Source organism: Nerophis lumbriciformis, linkage group LG16 (genome assembly GCF_033978685.3).
Source record: "Nerophis lumbriciformis linkage group LG16, RoL_Nlum_v2.1, whole genome shotgun sequence".
Taxonomy (NCBI): domain Eukaryota; kingdom Metazoa; phylum Chordata; class Actinopteri; order Syngnathiformes; family Syngnathidae; genus Nerophis; species Nerophis lumbriciformis.
Window position 1 is genome coordinate 24,773,974 of NC_084563.2, and position 20,867 is coordinate 24,794,840.

General features: G+C 42.5%; 1 protein-coding gene across 1 annotated transcript; it reads right to left on the reverse strand.

Moving 5' to 3' along the window:
* Positions 1 to 8,042: 8,042 nt before the first annotated feature.
* On the reverse strand, positions 8,043 to 12,277 carry LOC133617400 (proteinase-activated receptor 4-like). Its single transcript, XM_061977340.2, has 2 exons — positions 12,007 to 12,277; positions 8,043 to 9,783 (listed from the first exon to the last, which is right to left on the reverse strand). Exons 1-2 carry the CDS (start codon positions 12,230 to 12,232, stop codon positions 8,705 to 8,707), a joined length of 1,305 nt encoding a protein of 434 aa, XP_061833324.1. The 5' UTR covers positions 12,233 to 12,277; the 3' UTR covers positions 8,043 to 8,704.
* Between the last annotated feature and the right edge of the window lie 8,590 nt (positions 12,278 to 20,867).

Here is a 20,867-nt window from a genome sequence, read left to right on the forward strand (position 1 = left end):
GACACTAAGCGGGCGGGAGGAACACTTTCCGGAAGTCGATCAGGAAGTTTATTATTATTATTTTTTAATTTTAATTTTTTATAAACCTTTATTCATCAATTTTAACATTTACAAACAGTTGAGAAATAATAATCAAAGTAAGTACAAAACAGCGCCAAAGTAACTAGAATAGAATGCAATATAAAAAAACAAAGTGCAAAGCCATAGGCCAGTGATCCTCAACAGGCGGACCGCGGTCCATGTCCGGACTCAGCGACGTGTCCGTCCGGACCCAGCACGAATTATAGTAAAAAAAAAAAAGAAAAAAAAAAGTTTTTTTTATTATTATAATTATAATTATTATAAAAAAATATAATAATTGTATTTATCTGTGAGTTATCGCTAGCGCAAGTCAACGTTCTTTGTTGTTTTTAGTCAAATATCTCCACGTTTCGTTTACACTTCTCGTGTCTCACTCACTCCGTCTCTCTCTCTCTCTCTCTCTCTCTCTCTCTCTCTCTCTCTCTCTCTCTCTCTCTCTCTCTCTCTCTCTCTCTCTCTCTCTCTCTCTCTCTTTCTCTCAGAGAGAGAAAGAGAGAGAGACGGAGTGAGAGCGAGAGAACGCCACTCTGATTGGCTAATTCCGGGGTATGGGTTGTCATCTCTTTCACAACGACGCGCTGATAGGCTGTTACCACCTGGGTCATGTGCACAGTGCATGGAACCTTTCGCTGCAGGCACACAGTTGTCTCGTATCGCTACTTCGCTAACTGTTCACTTGTCAGTCACTGAATGTGAATCAAATCACAATGGCATGCTCCAAGTTGGCTCAGGCTGGTAAAAGAAAGGTGGACAGGGAAAACCGACGTTTCAAGGAAGAATGGACAGAGCAATATGTTTTCATCCTACCTACTGCAAGTACCAGACCAATGTGTCTACTATGCAACACTACTGTTGCTCTGGTGAAAAGTGAAAATCTGAAACGTCACTATCTGAAAGAGCACCGCGAATTTGAAGAGACATTTCCTCATGATTCAGAGCTAAGAAAAAAAGAAATCACGAGGCTGAAAAAGCCATATGAAACATCAAGCAAGATTTTTGTTAAATCTATGACACAACAACAAATAGCAACAGAGCAGTAACGTGCGGTGAGGTTGATGGCTGGTGAGGCACTGACTTCAACACAGTCAGATTTACAAACATATGAACCCTAAAGAGTATCTTATTCACCATTTGATTGGCAGCAGTTAACGGGTTATGTTTAAAAGCTCATACCAGCATTCTTCCCTGCTTGGCACTCAGCATCAAGGGTTGGAATTGGGGGTTAAATCACCAAAAATGATTCCCGGGCGCAGCGCCGCTGCTGCCCACTGCTCCCCTCACCTCCCAGGGGGTGATCAAGGGATGGGTCAAATGCAGAGGACACATTTTTTCAAAGTTCTTATTTATTTTTGTTTCAAAGAAAATATTTCATGTATTTTATTGGATATTTATTTTATTTTTGTTAATTTTAAGAAAATGTTAAACTACCTACCTCCTGCTATTATATAAGCTTGACCGATAATAAACGGACCCAGCCTGTTTCAAAAAAACATTTGTGGACCTTCAAGATTTGTACTTGAGGACCCCTGCCATAGGCTCACTCAAGTTCAGTAAATAACTTAAATTTGGAACACAGCATCATTGTTTTCACAGCTCTTTGGTTGTTAGAGGTAAAGAGTGTTTTAACGTAGACTTCTATATATTTTTTAAAGGCACAAAAAACAGGTATGGTATTGAGAAAGTCGACTAGGAAGTGGCTTACCAAGGCATCCGTTAATGACGTAGGCGGCTATAACGCCGCCATCTTGGAGCGGTACTATACCGAACGTCTCAGATGAGAGCTGATGGAAATTATTGGTTGGTTTTCCATATATATTTTTTATTTATTCCCCCGCAAGTTTGCCACAAACTTAATGTCTTTAAATACACATGAACATTGATCTAACGCACTGTGGTGTAGTTTATCAATGGACACCCTACTCACCGTGCCTTACAGGTTTAAAATTAGGACTTGAATAAATATTGATATTATATTCAAGTGAGCATTTAAATCGCCAGCCATTAGCTCTCTAGTTGCCAGCTAGCAACGCCAGATTAAAGCTAGCGATTAGGGGTGATGTATACAAGCTACCTTTTGCCACGCTAATTGCTAGCTTGCCAGTTAGCTATTATAATTAATAATATGATGATATATTGCCAGCACCCCCGCGACCCCGAACGGGACAAGCGGTAGAAAATGGATGGATGGATGGACGATATATTAATATATTAATTAGTATTATTAGTAGTATAAATAATAAAAATATATATTATTATTATTAGTATTATTAGTATTTATAATTTAATTATATGTTATTTTTTCATGTTAGCATTTAATTAGCCAGCGATTAGATCTCTAGTTGCCAGCCAGCAACGCTAGTTTAAAGCTAGTGATTAGTGGTGACGCGACCAGCTAGCTTTTGCCACGCAGTCGCCAGTTAGCTATTAGTAATAATTAGTATTATTATTAGTAATTTTAGTATTGATATAATTACATATTAGTATGTTTACTATTAGTAGTATTTTTAGTATTAATAATATATTTATATTATTATTATAAGTGTGTTTCCCACCTAGGCCTTCAGTGATGTCCAACTTCAATGATTACCTCTCAAAATACGATAATTGATGTCACCACATGACCATTGCTGGAGAAATACTACAAACCTCGTTTCTATGTGAGTTGGGAAATTGTGTTAGATGTAAATATAAACAGAATACACCGATTTGCAAATTCTTTTCAACCCATATTCAGTTGAATGCACTACAAAGACAACATATTTGATGTTCAAACTCATAAACTTTTTTTGTTTTTTGCAAATAATAATTAAATTAGAATTTCATGGCTGCAACACGTGCCAAGGTAGTTGGGAAAGGGCATGTTCACCACTGTGTTACATGGCCTTTCCTTTTAACAAAACTCAGTAAACGTTTGGGAACTGAGGAGACACATTTTTGAAGCTTCTCAGGTGAAATTCTTTCCCATTCTTGCTTGATGTACAGCTTAAGTTGTTCAACAGTCCGGGGGTCTCCGTTGTGGTATTTTAGGCTTCATAATGCGCCACACATTTTCAACGGGAGACAGGTCAGTCTAGTACCCGCACTCTTTTACTATGAAGCCACGTTGATGTAACACGTGGCTTGGCATTGTCTTGCTGAAATAAGCAGGGGCGTCCATGGTAACGTTGCTTGGATGGCAACATATGTTGCTCCAAAACCTGTATGTACCTTTCAACATTAATGGTGCCTTCACAGATGTGTAAGTTACCCATGTCTTGGGCACTAATACACCCCCATACCATCACAGATGGTATGTTTTTTGTTGTTGCAAATAATAATTAACTTTGAATTTCATGGCTGCAACACATGCCAAAGTAGTTGGGAAAGGGCATGTTCACCACTGTGTTACATCACCTTTTCTTTTAACAACACTCAATAAACGATTGGGAACTGAGGAAACTAATTGTTGAAGCTTTGAAAGTGGAATTTTTTCCCATTCTTGTTTTATGTAGAGCTTCAGTCGTTCAACAGTCCGGGGTCTCCGCTGTCGTATTTTACGCTTCATAATGCGCCACAGATTTTCGATGGGAGACAGGTCTGGACTGCAGGCGGGCCAGGAAAGTACCCGCACTCTTTTTTTTACGAAGCCACGCTGTTGTAACACGTGCTGAATGTGGCTTGGCATTGTCTTGCTGAAATAAGCAGGGGCGTCCATGAAAAAGACGACGCTTAGATGGCAGCATATGTTGTTCCAAAACCTGTATGTACCTTTCAGCGTTAATGGTGCCTTCACAGATGTGTAAGTTACCCATGCCTTGGGCACTAATGCACCCCCATACCATCACAGATGCTGGCTTTTGAACTTTGCGTCGATAACAGTCCGGATGACACGATGTCGAATATTTCCAAAAACAATTTGAAATGTGGACTCGTCAGACCACAGAACACTTTTCCACTTTGCATCAGTCCATCTTAGATGAGCTCGGGCCCAGAGAAGCCGGCGGCGTTTCTGGATGTTGTTGATAAATGGCTTTCGCTTTGCATAGGAGAGCTTTAACTTGCACTTACAGATGTAGCGACCAACTGTAGTTACTGACAGTGGGTTTCTGAAGTGTTCCTGAGCCCATGTGGTGATATCTTTTGGAGATTGATGTCGGTTTTTGATACAGTGCCGTCTGAGGGATCGAAGGTCACTGTCATTCAATGTTGGTTTCTGGCCATGCCGCTTACATGCAGTGATTTCTCCAGATTCTCTGAACCTTTTGATGATATTATGGACCGTAGATGTTAAAATCCCTAAATTTCTTGCAATTGCACTTTGAGAAACGTTGTTCTTAAACTGTTTGACTATTTGCTCACGCAGTTGTGGACAAAGGGGTGTACCTCGCCCCATCCTTTCTTGTGAAAGACTGAGCATTTTTTGGGAAGCTGTTTTTATACCCAATCATGGCACCCACCTGTTCCCAATTAGCCTGCACACCTGTGGGATGTTCTAAATAAGTGTTTGATGAGCATTCCTCAACTTTATCAGTATTTATTGCCACCTTTCCCAACTTCTTTGTCACGTGTTGCTGGCATCAAATTCTAAAGTTAATGATTATTTGCAAAAAAAATGAATGTTTATCAGTTTGAACATCGAATGTGTTGTCTTTGTAGCATATTCAACTGAATATGGGTTGAAAATTATTTGCAAATCATTGTATTCCGTTTATATTTACATCTAACACAATTTCCCAACTCATATGGAAACGGGGTTTGTATATTTGTGGTCTTGTCTATTCATAAAAGATGCAGACGAGTAGTGTTGGCTGAGATCTTAAAGTCTACTCCACTGCGTGCTCATCAAAAATATCCCGCTGACAGCATGGCTACGTTCAACAACCTAATAGGGGCTACTGCGTATGGTCTTCACTACTGTGGCATGCTGGGTAATGGAGTTCTTATGTTACCTAGATCATAACATCACTGTATATCTGCCTTAGGCCAGCTAGAAGGCCTTACTGACAACAACTCGTGATCTGATTGGCTATTGCAACTGTCTGTCACCTGTAATATGCCTGTTCACTTACAGTGCACGGATGCCTGCATTGTTGATTCTGAAGGCCTCGGGCAGATTTGGTACAGCATGGCAACATAAGCTAACTGAATTCTGATTGGATAAAAACTCTATAAACTAAAACCAACAGCGCTGGAAGGAGCTTAATATGACATGAAGAGAATATGAATACTTTTAGATATTTAGGGAAAGTAAATAAAAAAGTACTTTTATCTTTAATTATAATCATGATTTCTGGTTATGTTAGGCCAGCAGAGAAGGCCTTGCTGGCCCTGACAACACATCACTGTTATTACATTCATGTTAGCGATTAGCGGCCCCAGCTGCCAGCTCGCGATTAGCGACCCCAGCTGCCAGCTTGCAACGCCAGATTGAAGCCAGCCATTAGTGGCGCTAGCTACCAGCTAGCTTCTGCCGCGCTAATTGCTGGCTGGCAATGGCTAGCTTGCCAGTTAGCTATTAGTAATAATTAGTATTATTAGTAGTTTTATTAGAATTAATAATATAATTATATATTATATTAATTAGTATTAGTAGTATTATAAGTATGATTAGTATTGATAATACAATTGCATATTATTATATTAATTATTATTTGAATTATAAATGTTATTATTAGTATTAATAATATGATTATTATGCATTTAAAAGGCTAGCGATTAGCTCTGTAGTTGCCAGCTAGCAAAGCTAGTTTAAAGCTAGCGATTAGTGGCGCTAGCTACCAGCTAGCTATTGCCGCCCTAGTTGCCGTTAGCTATTAGTATTAATTAGTGTTAGTATTATTATTTGTCATATTAGTATTAATAATATAATAACATATTATATTTACTATTAGTAGTATTATTAGTATTACTAATATATTTATATTATTATTATTAGCGGCCCCAGCTGCCAGCTCGCGATTAGCTCTCTAGTTGCCAGCTAGCAACACCAGATTGAAGCTAGCCATTAGTGGCGCTAGCTACCAGCTAGCTTTAGCCGCGCTAATTGCTGGCTGGCAATGGCTAGCTTGCCAGTTAGCTATTAGTAATAATTAGTATTAGTATTATTAGTAGTTTTATTAGTATTAATAATTATATATTATATTCATTACTTTTTAGTATTATTATTCGTATTAGTAATATAATTTTACATTATATTAATTATTATTACCGTATTTTCCGCACTATAAAGCGCACCTAAAAACCACAATTTTTCTCAAAAGCTGACAGTGCGCCTTATAACCCGGTGCGCTTTATTACGATTCATTTTCATAAAGTTTCGATCTCGCAACTTCGGTAAACAGCCGCCATCTTTTTTCCCGGTAGAACAGGAAGCGCTTCTTCTTCTACGCAAGCAACCGCCAAGGAAAGCACCCGCCCCCATAGAACAGGAAGCGCTTCTTCTTCTACCCGCCCCCGGAAGAAGAAGAAAAAACGCGCGGATATCACCGTACGTTTCATTTCCTGTTTACATCTGTAAAGACCACAAAATGGCTCCTACAAAGCGACAAGGATCCGGTTCATAAAAAGACGCAATCTCTCCATCCGCACACGGATTACTACCGTATTTCACAGCAACTGATATTCCTGTGAACCGCACTGTGGAACGGGAGCACGTACGGTGAATATTCGCACCACAGGGAATGAGAAGTCATCCTTCACTGTGGTTCTAGCTTGCCATGCTAACTTCCACCCATGGTGATATTCAAAAGGAAGACCTTGCCAAAAGAGACCTTTCCAGCCGGCGTCATCATAAAAGCTAACTCGAAGGGATGGATGGATGAAGAAAAGATGAGCGAGTGGTTAAGGGAAGTTTACGCGAAGAGGCCGGGTGGCTTTTTTCACACAGCTCCGAAGGCGAACACACCTTCACTAAGACGGGCAGACAGCGCCGGACGACATACGCCAACATTTGCCAGTGGATCGTAAATGCCTGGGCAGATATTTCGGTCACAACTGTGGTCCGAGCTTTCCGGAAGGCAGGATTCACAGAACTGCTGCACAACAACAGCGACACTGAATCCGATGACTTCGACGAGACGGAGCCGGCCATTTTTGGATCCCACGCTTGCGCAACTTTTCAATTCGGACACCGAAGACGAAGAATTCGAAGGATTTACGAATGAAGAATAACTTCAGAAGGTGAGCGCTATGTTTATTTTGTGTGTTGTGACATTAACGTTCGAGCAACATTATGTTGCTTTTGCTCTACACCATTTTGAATTTTACTATGTTTGTGATTGCACATTTGCGTACATTTTGGGACAGAGTTGTTAGAACGCTGGTTTTCAATATATTATTAAAGTTTGACTGAACTATCTGACTGTTTTTTTGACATTTACTTTAGCGCAGCGTTTTTTTGACATTCACTTTAGCGCAGCGTAGGCGCGGCTTATAGTCCGGGGCGGCTTATTGGTGGACAAAATTATGAAATATGTAATTCATAGAAGGTGCGGCTAATAATCCGGTGCGCCTTATAGTGCGGAAAATACGGTAGTATCATTTATAGTATTATTAGTATCATTTATAGTATTATTAGTATTAATATTATAATTATATTATTATTAAAGTCATGTTAGTATTTAAATAGCTAGCGATTAGCTCTCTAGTTGCCAGCTAGCAAAGCTAGTTTAAAGCTAGCGATTAGTGGCGCTAGCTACCAGCTAGCTATTGCCACGCTAGTTGCCAGCTAGCGATTCGCATGCTAGTTGTATATATATTATTATATCAATTAGTATTAGTATTATTAGTATTAACTATATCAAATTTTATTATTATTATTATATTAATGTTAGCATTTAAATAGCTGACGATTAGCTCTCTAGTTGCCAGCTAGCAACACTAGTTTAAAGCTTGCGATTATTGGAGCTAGTTACCAGCTAGCATTTGCCGCGCTAGTTTCCAGCTAGAAATTAGCGCACTAGTTGTCAGCTAGCGATTAGCCGTGCTACACTGTATTCTTGGAATATGTTAGTATTGCACAATAACAAGGTACTTTTAGGACTGGTTTAATTTCAAACACAATTAGCGGGTCCATCAAATTTGGGTGTCTTCGGCCTGGAAAACATTAAAGACCCCTCAGCCAATCAGTGGCCATGATACTGAACAGCAAATTCTGATTGGCTTGGTCTCGTCCAGTGCCCAATTCTTCTGTAATATTCATATTGTTAGTTCATTCAGCCATTTTTTATTTCAGGCAACAGAAAAACAGGTAAGTATGTTTGTTTATTTTTTTACAAAGTACCGCAGGCCCGAGACGGTTAGTAAAAGAGTTCTTAAACCAAAGTACACATCTGTCAACATTGTGTATTCTCAATAATTCATATGTTCTCCATGTGTTCTGCTGGTTCTGGTTCTGTATGGTCAAGAAGACCTGGTGGAGGTTCTGTCCAGGCCGTATATATCTTCAATCTAAGTCCTTGTACCGAGTAGAGCATGTAGAACCGGGCCAGCAGCCCCTGAGGCCTCCTTCAGGTCTTAGATTTTCTTCCCCGTCCGTCATCTCAGTCGGTCTTGATTGTGTTCCGGTCGGCTTTCTGCTGGACTTCGGCAAGAGAACGTACCCCTGTGGGGCGCTATCGTGTGCGGTGCTGGTCACAAGGGATCCCTAAACTGCGTTTGTCATCCCAAGAGGACGTCTCGCAGGCGCCGAGTGCAGGCTCGAGAGGGACAGCTGGGTGACTTTTGACCTCGAGGACGACGAGGAGCATGACGCTTTGTTCTGCAGGTTGGACGGCGGTCGAGAGTTGCCACGGCAACAGAGCGCGCTCTTGGCCCGGTCCCTGAAGTCGGCCGACACGTAGTAGAAGATGAAGGGGTCAACGCAGCTGCTGAAGGTGCTAATGGCTAAGCTGAGCATGTAAGGCATGTAGACGTCCTCGCCCTCCGCGTCCAGAGAGCTGTCGGTGTAGGTGAGCAGGAGCAGGACGTTGCTCGGCAACAGACAGACCACGAAGACCAGCAGCACCAGCAGCGTCACCCGTATGGCATGGGCGTATCGCTGGCCCTCGGCCAGCAGGGCGCGCAGGACGCCGCAATGGCAGAAGAGGATGACCAGGAAGGGCAGCAGGAAGCAGAGGGTGAACAAGGTGGCGAAGTACGGCAGGAAGAAGTTTTCCTGCTCCTCCTGGGGCAGCGCGTCGTGGCAGGTGGTGATCCGCGGCCGGTCCAGAGCGTACGTCTGCTGCGACGTCAGCAGCGGCAACATGGCCGCCAGTACCGCCGCCCACACGCCCGCCGTCATGTATGCCGCCGTCCGCCGACTGCGCAGACTCTTGGCGCCGAACGGGTGAACCAAAGCGATGTAGCGATCCAGAGCCACCAGCGCCAGACACAGCACCGACCCGTACATGTTCCCGTAGAACATCGCCACGACAACCCGGCAGAACGGCTCGCCCAGCTCCCAGTGGTTCCCCCTGAAGTGGTAGACGATCCGGAAGGGCAGGACGAGCAGCAGTAGGCAGTCGACGGCTGTCAGGTTGATGAGCAGCGTGGTGGACGGAAGCCGCTTGGTTCTGAAGATGAGGATCCAGAGAGCCAGCAGGTTGGACGGAAGGCCGATCACCAAGGCCAGCGAGTACAGGATCGGCAGGTACAAGATAGTGGTCGGCGCCTGGATCTCCTTCAGCTGCTTGTCTTTCAGAGTCGTCATGTTGCAAGACACCTTCAGCCGGAAGGCCCGAAGACCTGCAGAGACCAAAAGATGTGTTAGTCTTTAGACCTCCAGAGACCGCAATTTGTCAGTCCTTAGACCTACAGAGACTACAACGTGTCATTTCCAAGACTGCACTGACCGGAACATCTGTCAGTCTTTAGAGCTAAACAAACCTGAACATCTGTCAGTTTTTACACCTACAGAGACTCAGGACACGTTTACGTCTTTAGACCTGCAGCAAACAAAAGGTGACAGTCTTTCGACTTAGAGACTAAGACATGTGTCATTGCCCAAACCTGCACGGACCAGAACATCTGTCAATCTTTAGATCTGCAGAGACTCTGAACATGTTTATGTCTTTAGACCTGCAGCGACCACAAGGTGACAGTCTTTTAACTTACAGAGACCAAAACTTGTGTCATTGCCCAGACCTGCACGGAACACAACAGTTCAGTGTTGAGACCAGTAAAGGCTCAAAACATGTTTATATCTTTAGACCTGTGGAAACCACAACCTGATAAGTCTTTAGACTTTCAGAAACTACAACATGTGTCATTGCCTAGATCTGCACAGAGCAGAACATCCGTCGGTCTTTAGACCTACAGAGACCGGTATATGTTTACATCTTTAGACCTGCATCAACCACAAGGTGACAGTCTTTAGACCTACAGAAACTACAACATGCCTTGTTGCCTAGACTTGCACAGACCAGAACATATGTCAGTCTTTAGACATACATAAACTCGGAACATGTTTACATCTTGAGAACTGCAGAGACCACAACGTGACAGTGTTTAGAACCGCAGAGACCAGTATATGTTTACATCTTTAGACCTGCAGCGAACACAAGGTGACCAATAAAGACTACGACACGAGTCATAGTCCAGACCTGCTCAGACCAGATCTGTTAGTCTTTAGACCTGCAGAGATTCTGAACGTGTCTATGTATTTAGACCTGTAGAGATAGCAACATAATAGTCTTAAGACCTATGGGCAGTGTTTAGACCCACAGAGACCAGTATATGTTTCCTTTTTTAGACCTGCAGTGCTTACAACATGACAGTCTTTAAACCTGCGGAGACCAGTATATATTTACATCTTTAGACCTGCAGAGACAGCAATGTGATAGTCTTGAGACCTATGGACAGTGTTAAGACCCGCAGAGACCAGTATATGTTTACATCTTTAGACCTGCAGGGACCACAAGGTGTCAGTCTTTAGACCTACAGAGACTACGACGTGTCATTGCCCAGACCTGCACAGACCAGAACATCTGTCAGTCTTTAGACCTGCACAGAACTGGAACATGTTCAAATCTTTAGACCTGCAGAGACAGAAATGTGATAGTCTGTAGACCCATGGAGACAGCAGGTCATTGGGGGCGGTAAAGCTCGGTTGGTAGAGCGGCCGTGCCAGCAACTTCAGGGTTGCGGGTTCGATCCCCGCTTCCGCCATCCTAGTCACTGCCGTTGTGTCCTTGGGCAAGACACTTTACCCACCTGCTCCCAGTGCCACCCACACTGGTTTAAAAATGTAACTTCGATATTGGGTTTCATAATGTAAAGCGCTTTGAGTCACTTGAGAAAAGCGCTATATAAATATAATTCACTTCACTTCACTTCACATTGTGTAGACATGCACAGACCAGAACTTCTGTCAGATTTTAGACCTGCAGAGACTCAGAGCGTGTGTATGTCTTTAGAACTGCAGAGACTACAACGTGAGACTTTAGACCTGCAGAGACCATTACATGTTTACATCTTTAGACCTGTAGAGACCGCAACGTAATAGTCTTTAGACCTAGAAAGACTACGACATGTGTCAATGCCCAGAACTGCACAGACCAGAACACCTGTCAGTCTTTAGACCCGCACAGACTTGGAACATATTTAAGTCCCTAGACCTGCAGAAACAGCAATGTGATTGTCTTTAGACCTACAGAGACTACGACATGTGTCATTGTGTAGACCTGCACAGACCAGAACATCTGTCAGTCTTTAGACCTGCACAGACTCGGAACATGTTCAAGTCTTTAGACCTGCAGAGACAGCAACATGATAGTCTTAAGACATACGGGTGGGTACTTGTGTCATCTCCTAGACTTGCACAGACCAAAACATCTGTCAGTTGTCAGATCCTCAGAGACCACAACGGGACAGACTTTAGACCCGCAGAGACCAGTAGCCAAGAGTCCTGTCTTCATATGAGCTGTTTAAATCTACTGACTAAGATCCAGGTGTGAAGAAAGAACTCACGCATGGACATGCCAGGACATTCCTCAGGGGGACGAGGAGACGATGACGCCAGGCTGAAGACGGACGCCAGCAGCAAGACCAAGACCAGCGTCCAGAAGAACTTCATTTTCTTCCTCTCTTGGTCCTCAGACCGGTTCTTCTTCTGACAGCAGCGGGGGAGCAGCACTTTCCTGGAGGAGGACTTGTCGGGACTCGTGTAGTTCCCTGACGAGGTCCAGATGTGCATGTGGTCCAGACTGGACTCGTCAGCAGAGTGTCATCTGGGAGTCGCCGTGCATTGTGGGTAATGATGTGAAGAATGTGGAAACTGTTGCTCTCATTTCCTGTTTTGGCGTCGCTGTGCGCTCCTGATAACACCACTTCCTGCTTTTTAGTCACCACTCATGTTGCCATGGTAACGCACGGCAAACCCTATTTGTTTTCATAAGTACTGCTTGTATTGTTCATCTTTTTCATCTGCTGATAGTTGTATCTTAATGACTTGTTACTTCAGTCAGAAATCAAGCCATTAATCATTCAAAATATGTTGGAGTGATTGGTGGACATTGTTTTTATTCCAAACTTTTACTGATAACAGAGATGTGATCATGTGACCTTTGTTAACGAATCGAGTCATCTGAACGACTCTTTCAAGTGACCGATGACAACCGATTCCCAGTTGTGAGACGTTTTTTTATGCACATGCAAATAAAAAATAATAGCAACTTTATATGTATGTATGTGTATATATATATATATGTGTGTGCGTATATATATATATATATATATATATATATATATATGTGTGTGCGTATATATATATATATATATATATATATATATATATGTGTGTGCGTATATATATATATATATATATATATATATATATATATATATATGTGTGTGCGTATATATATATATATATATATATATATATATATATATATATATATATATATATATATATATATATATATATATATATATATGTGTGTGTATGAAAGGGCATTTTATGACTTTTCTTAATTTGATTACATGCTATAGTATGATTTTATTGTTATAATTGTATTGCATGATTTTTGTATCCCTTTAATTTAGGTAGCTAGGGACTGCAGATGGAAATTAGCTATTTAGCTATAATCTGGTACAGAACATATCTGTCTTTGATGTTAATGTTTCTGTGCATTGTCCCTTCAAATAAATAATAAATAAATGATAAATGGGTTATACTTGTATAGCACTTTTGTACCTTCAAGGTACTCAAAGCGCTTTTGACAGTATTTCCACATTCACCCATTCACACACACATTCACACACTGATGGCGGGAGCTGCCATGCAAGGCGCTAACCAGCAGCCATCAGGAGCAAGGGGTGAAGTGTCTTGCCCAAGGACACAACGGACGTGACTAGGATGGTAGAAGGTGGGGATTGAACCCCAGTAACCAGCAACCCTCCGATTGCTGGCACGGCCACTCTACCAACTTCGCCACTAAACTACTACTATACTATATATGTATCCATCCATCCATCCATTTTTCTACCGCTTGTCCCTGGTCGCAGGGGGGTGCTGGGGCCTATAAATGTATGTATGTATGTATATACAGGTAAAAGCCAGTAAATTAGAATATTTTGAAAAACTTGATTTATTTCAGTAATTGCATTCAAAAGGTGTAACTTTTACATTATATTTATTCATTGCACACAGACTGATGCATTCAAATGTTTATTTCATTTAATTTTGATGATTTGAAGTGGCAACAAATGAAAATCCAAAATTCCGTGTGTCAAAAAATTAGAATATTACTTAAGGCTAATACAAAAAAGGGATTTTTAGAAATGTTGGCCAACTGAAAAGTATGAAAATGAAAAATATGAGCATGTACAATACTCAATACTTGGTTGGAGCTCCTTTTGCCTCAATTACTGCGTTAATGCGGCGTGGCATGGAGTCGATGAGTTTCTGGCACTGCTCAGGTGTTATGAGAGCCCAGGTTGCTCTGATAGTGGCCTTCAACTCTTCTGCGTTTTTGGGTCTGGCATTCTGCATCTTCCTTTTCACAATAGCCCACAGATTTTCTATGGGGCTATGGTCAGGGGAGTTGGCGGGCCAATTTAGAACAGAAATACCATGGTCCGTAAACCAGGCACGGGTAGATTTTGCGCTGTGTGCAGGCGCCAAGTCCTGTTGGAACTTGAAATCTCCATCTCCATAGAGCAGGTCAGCAGCAGGAAGCATGAAGTGCTCTAAAACTTGCTGGTAGACGGCTGCGTTGACCCTGGATCTCAGGAAACAGAGTGGACCGACACCAGCAGATGACATGGCACCCCAAACCATCACTGATGGTGGAAACTTTACACTAGACTTCAGGCAACGTGGATCCTGTGCCTCTCCTGTCTTCCTCCAGACTCTGGGACCTCGATTTCCAAAGGAAATGCAAACCAAACCTGGTGTCGGTCCACTCTGTTTCCTGAGATCCAGGGTCAACGCAGCCGTCTACCCATAGGTGGATTAATGAACGGGCCTACCGGGCCCAGGCCCAGGGGGCCAGAGGCCGCAAGTGCCAACTTGGCCCCGCGGCCACGATCCACAGAGGGCCAGAGGCTCTCAATCATTATTATCAAAGCTAATTCTCAAATTGGATCACACAACCTCACTCACATATTCTTTATCAATTATTAAAGGTTGTTTCTGAATTTCGATCACAGAACTAAATGCAAATATTCTTAATTGATTGGCAAAGCTCATTCTCAAATTTTGATTACACAACCTTACTCTGACAAATTATCATTATCAAAAAGCTCTATCTCGAATTTGGATCACAGAATCTCACTCAAGTATTCTTAGCTGTGCCCCTCGCCCATCGAGTCTTTCATAAACCGGTCTGTTCTTTTAGAATCTCCTCATTTGGTACTTTGAACTCGTGAGTGACTGCTCAAAATTTGGTTTCCTTTCCCTCAGTTCAGACTCAGAGATAATTTGAAATCATTCCACAAGAAGTTTAACGCGCACACACACACACGACACACACACACTTGAGTTGAGCATTACTTGGAAATTCTTATATTTTCCATTTTGCTGTTATTATCAGCATCTTCCCATTTTGTCCTTTTCTTTCAAAAAAGTTTACAGTCTGACATTTGTCACTGCTGTCAGTTAATAACTTTTTGGTCTTTGACCCATTTTGTCATTTTCTCGATTCGATCGTCACTGACCACTCTCTCCTGTCTGGCAGACATCGTTGCTGCCATCATAGCCAGCAAGCTGCCTGCAGATAGCAACATTTTGGTGTCCTTTGTGAAAATATTTAGAAAGTAGACAAAAGTACACAAAGTTGTACAACTATTATCTTTATGATCTTTTTTTTTGTTTGTTTGTTTCTCTGTTACTGTGTGTGGCCAATTAAGCGACTTTTGGCCATACCTGGCTGGTGACATTTAGCGACTTTCTGGTTGTTGTTAAAATTAATAATAGCAACAGTTCTCTTCATCTTAATGCAATTTATTGTGTCTGTCTCTCCACATTTTGCCATTAGGTACTTTGAGCTCTTGTTGGTCAGTCACTCTAAGGTACATTGTTGCTGCCATCATAGCTAGCAAGCTGCCTGCAAATAGCGACATTTTGGTGTCCTTTGAGAAATATTAAGAAAGAAGACAAAAGTACAAGACATTGTACGATTACTATCTTTTTAAAAATTATTTGTTTCACTGTCAGTGTGATTGAGCGACTTTACCGCTAGATTTCGCGTCTTTTGGCCATACCTGGCTAGCGACTGAAAACATCATTTAGCGACTTTTTGGTTGTGAAGATAAGTGGTAAAAGCAGATCTGCCAGTTGGTCTTCCCACATTTTGCCATTTGGTACTTTGCACTCTTGTTGGTCACTCCAAGGCATTTGTCCCTGCCTTCAGCTAGTCACTTGGCTCTTTTGGAATTTATTTCACTGTAATTGGCTCTCTCTTTCTCCTCAGTACAAATCAGTCTGTTCCCTTGCCATTCATCACTGACCACTCCGCTCTCCTGTCTGTCAGACATTGTTGCTGCATGCAGATAGCTTGGGGTCCTTAGTGAAAATATCAGAAGAGAAAAGTACACAATTATCTTAATCATCTTTTTTTATTCACTGTCAGTCCTTCAGTGAGTCCCCAGTGTGTTGGCGATTAAGCAACGTTGGCATTCGATTTAGAGACTTTTGGCCATACATGACTGGCGACTCAAAACGTCATCTAGTGACTTTCGCTGTCTGAGTTTAGCATTGATTGGAAATCTGTTATCAGTTCTTATAGAAATCAGCTGATTTCTGCTTTTGACTGTTAATGCTAGATTGCTAGTTTTGAAAATTGCATCACTCACACACACACACACACACACACACACACACACACACACACACACACACACACACATAGTTGGTTAAGCTGTTGTGATAGGCAAAGAGCCAATGTGCACAGAAAGAAGGGAAATATGGATCATAAACGTCTAAGTGGAGGAGCTAGAAAAAAAATTCAGCAAGAAAAGAAAAAAAAGGAATCAGTTTTACTTGAGAGTGTTCCAAATATCTCCAGCTTCTTCACTGCACCTCTGGACAGCATAGAAAATGAGTTGAATCTTTCTTCAACACCATCTACAGTGACAACTCTACCTAGTGATCCCGCTAAATGGGCTGATACCCTCACTGAGTCAATGAAGGAAGTTCTTATTCAAAGAGGTGCAAAATCATTTCACAACCGTCACAGCCATTATCCAGCTTCTGTGAGGAACAGTGGGCTAGGAGGCAAAACCCGATGCCTAAACAATGAACATTTTACTTCACACCTGCCCAATGGACAACGAGTACAAAGAGAGTGGATGATGTACTCTCCCTCTACTGGTAATGTTTACTGCTTTGCATGCAAATTGTTTTCCCCAAAAACGCATTCTTTTGTGACAGGCTATTGTGATTGGAAACACTCAGAAAGATTTGGTGAACATGAGCGAAGTGCTGAGCACATAACCTGCATGCAAGCAGTCTTGAACCGCGCCACAGGTGCCACAGTTGATGCAGACCTGTTCAAACAGTTTCAGGCAGAGAGCAGCTATTGGAGGCAGGTGTTACAAAGAGTTGTTGCAGTCATTAAATTCCTTGCAGAAAGGGGCCTTGCATTTAGGGGTAAAAATGAATCGTTAGGGTCTCCTCTCAATGGGAACTACCTTGGTATTCTGGAGGTCCTGGCTGAATTTGATCCCTTTCTAAAGGATCACATCAGAAAGTTTGGGCAGATGGGTCGAGGTAATACCTCATATCTGTCCTCCACCATTTGTGAGGAATTCATTGAATTGATGGGTGCAAAAACCAAACAGGCTATAGCAGATGAACTGCAATGCAAGCAAGCAAATACTACTCTATCATTGTGGATTCAACCCCAGATTTATCTCATGTGGACCAATTGACATTCATATTCCGTTTTGTTAGCAAAGAGGGCAGTGTTGTTGAACGCTTTGTGGGTTTTGAGCCCATTACTAGCCATACAGGTGAAAGTTTGGCTAACTGTGTCATGTCTGTGTTGGAAAATCTAGGGTTAGAGCTGTCAAATTGCAGGGGGCAGGCTTATGATAATGCCAGCAACATGTCAGGGAGGTATAATGGGTTGCAGGCTCACTTAAAGAAAAGCAACCCATTAATACACTATATTCCATGTGCAGCTCACTGAATTTGGTGGGAGTCAACAGCATTGACAGATGTGGAAATGAAGTCTCTAAGTATTTTGACTTGATTCAGTCTATTTACAACTTCACAACTGCATCCACACACCGATGGGACAGGGTATTTGGCAATTCCAACATAGATCTCACACTTAAAGCTTTATCCAACACGCGTTGGAGTTGCCGTGCAGAATCTACCAAAGCACTGTGGCAGAACTACAGTAAAATAAGAGCAGCACTACAGGGTATTTCCACTGATGACACAGAGAAACGAGACACACAAACTGAAGCTGACAGTCTAGTGCGGAAGCTGGATTCACTTGAGATGGCCTTCATGGCAGGCTTTTGGGACACTGTTCTGTCCAGATTTCAGGCCACAAGTCTGCAACTTCAAAAAGCAGACATGGACCTTGGTACAGCAGTTAGATTGCTGGAATCTCTGCGCACCTTTGTTCTCTCCCAAAGAGATCTATTTGATCATTTTGAGCAGAAAGCCTTAAACATGTTGGGTGGCACCCCATCTTACAGGGCTGAACAGACGAAGAAATGTAAAAAGTTTGCTGATGAATCAGCATCCCCAGATGTTGTGCTTGAGGGAAGGCAACTGTTTCAAATAGAGACATTTATTGCCTCTATTGATCAACTGAGTTCAAGCCTTAATCACCGTCTGGAGGCCTACAAACATCTGAACAATTTGTTCAGTGTCCTTTTCTCTTTGGATACAGAGTCCAATGCTTCAGTCCTTCACAAGGCCAAGATTCTCACTGAATCATACTCATCTGACCTCAATGAAAGTCTTGGACAGGAGCTTATACAGTTCAAATCTTTTATACAGCTCAACAACACTGATGAGGAGAGGACCCCTTCAGTACTGCTCAAAACAATAATACATTTTGGACTACAGCCTACGTTTCCTAATACATACATTGCACTACAGATTTTTCTCACTCTACCGGTCAGTAACTGTGAGGGAGAACGCTCATTCTCTCTTTTGTCAAGAGTCAAAAATGAGCTGCGCACAAGAATGACTCAGAAAAGATTAAATGCGTTATCTCTAATGGCAATTGAGAGTGAGCTGACAAGAGAGTTGGACTTCAATGATGTGGTGGATGATTTTGCGAAATTGAAAGCACGAAAGAAACCCCTTGCTTAAAGGTGCACTGTGTAAGATTTTTAGGTTGTTATTTCCAGAATTCACCCATATGTTATTTCCAGAATTCACCCATTCACTAATGTTAGGCTACCTGTTTTCATGAATACTTACCACCACCATAAAATTCTAAGTATCCATTATGACTGGGAGAATTGCACTTTCGCCATTTCTGGGAACTGTCTGTCACCTGGATTCTGAAGATAGGATTGACTTTAGGCAGAAGCTTGGTGCTTTCTCTGGCAAACTGAACCTCAAGCTTCATTCTCTGCAGCTTTGCATTCTTGTTCAGACTTTCATCGACAAGGAACTTTTCAACTTCCCCACTATCGTGAAGGGGCCACCAAAAGATTTCAGTGTGTCCAGCATGTCTAGTCTCTTCTTCTCCTGTCTTTGAGCCATCTCTTGTTTCTCGTCAGCCCAACTCTCGAATTTTGCCTTCATGAGTTTACTCCAGTTGAGTTCAACCTCTCTTTTTGCTTGTGCTGCTGCCTTGAAACCTCTGAAGCTCCTGGCTCTTCTGTAAAATTATTGACCTATTGACTGCGTTCAGTGTGCCCAACTTCTTCAGTCTGTAGTCCACCTTGCCACATTGTCTCTCCATCCCAATGTTGTGCACAGGGGTGCCATCAATGTTACTAGCCTGTTCACTGACAGGGTCCATTGGGAAGGTCTCCTCATCCATCCCATAGTCCATCCTCTGCCTGGCCAGGACAGTCTTCAGATGGGGCAGCATGAGATCTGTCAGCTGCTTCACTTCATCCAAGTATTCGGCAGCCACGTCTGACACTGAGTTCAGGACATGTCCAGTGCCTGTCCAGCCACTATAGCATTCTTGCTGTCTACATCCAGATCCACCATGAAACTCTGTAGCACTTGCTCCATCTTCATATCAGCCTCTGCCAACCGCATCACTTTATTCATGGCACTGCTGAAGCCCAGTGTAGTGTGGGTGCCACAAAAGATCTGCCCTGCTGGTTTTTCCAAGTTGTTCATCTCTGCCAACAGCTTTGAAAAGCCTTTGTTGTGCTCTGTGCTGTCAGTCATATGTGCATCTACAAGTTTATAAACATCCTCCACATTGACTCCTCTGACCGACGCCAGTATTTCGAACCCCATATCCACTTGCATTTCTATGTCCTCAGTGGTCTCTCGGTGAATGGGTAAGACAGGCAGAGGAAATGGGCTATCTTGACCTGCATGCAGCCCTTGTACCATGAACTGGCCTACACCTTTCTTTGTGGTGCTCTCCGATGCATGTGTTATCATTTTACCTTTCTCCTTCTCCTCCTCAAGCTTTCCCACAAAATAGATACAGACTTTGAGCCTCAATTTGCTGCACAGCTGCCGTTATGCCAAAGTGTTTTCCTAAGATGTTATTTTATTTTTAATGATAGAAGGGAGGAAAAGGGGGCAAAAATCATGTCCAATTTAGTTTTTTGGGTGGGGTGGGGGGTTTATTTCATGATAGGTACCAACTTCCAATACATAATATCTCTCAAATGACCCAATGCACCATCACTGAAGTGGGCGTAATCATTTTCCAAACTTTTTATTTTTAGGCCACTTATCCCCTCCCCCTACCTGTGTCTGTGTGAAACCTGTGCTTGTCTGTGTGGTATACCTAATAGTGTGTGTGCAGTATGTGCACTCTTCTGTACAGTACAGTGTGCATGTCTGTTCACAGTATACAGTATTTCTTGCATAGTGCGTGCGTGTGTGTGCGCGTGCACGCGCGGGGTTGAGGGGCCAAGACCATGTCAGGCCCAGGGGGCCAAAATTTCTTAATCCGCCCCTGCGTCTACCAGCAAGTTTTAGAGCACTTCATGCTTCCTGCTGCTGACCTGCTCTATGGAGATGGAGATTTCAAGTTCCAACAGGACTTGGCGCCTGCACACAGCGCAAAATCTACCCGTGCCTGGTTTACGGACCATGGTATTTCTGTTCTAAATTGGCCCGCCAACTCCCCTGACCTTAGCCCCATAGAAAATCTGTGGGGTATTGTGAAAAGGAAGATGCAGAATGCTAGACCCAAAAACGCAGAAGAGTTGAA

Coding starts and splice junctions, on each gene's coding strand:
- LOC133617400 (XM_061977340.2), bottom strand. CDS start 12,232: ATGCACATCTGGACCTCGTCAGGGAACTACACGAGTCCCGACAAGTCC. Junction 9,784..12,006: donor ATGTCCTGGCATGTCCATGC/GTGAGTTCTTTC, acceptor TGGTCTCTGCAG/GTCTTCGGGCCTTCCGGCTG.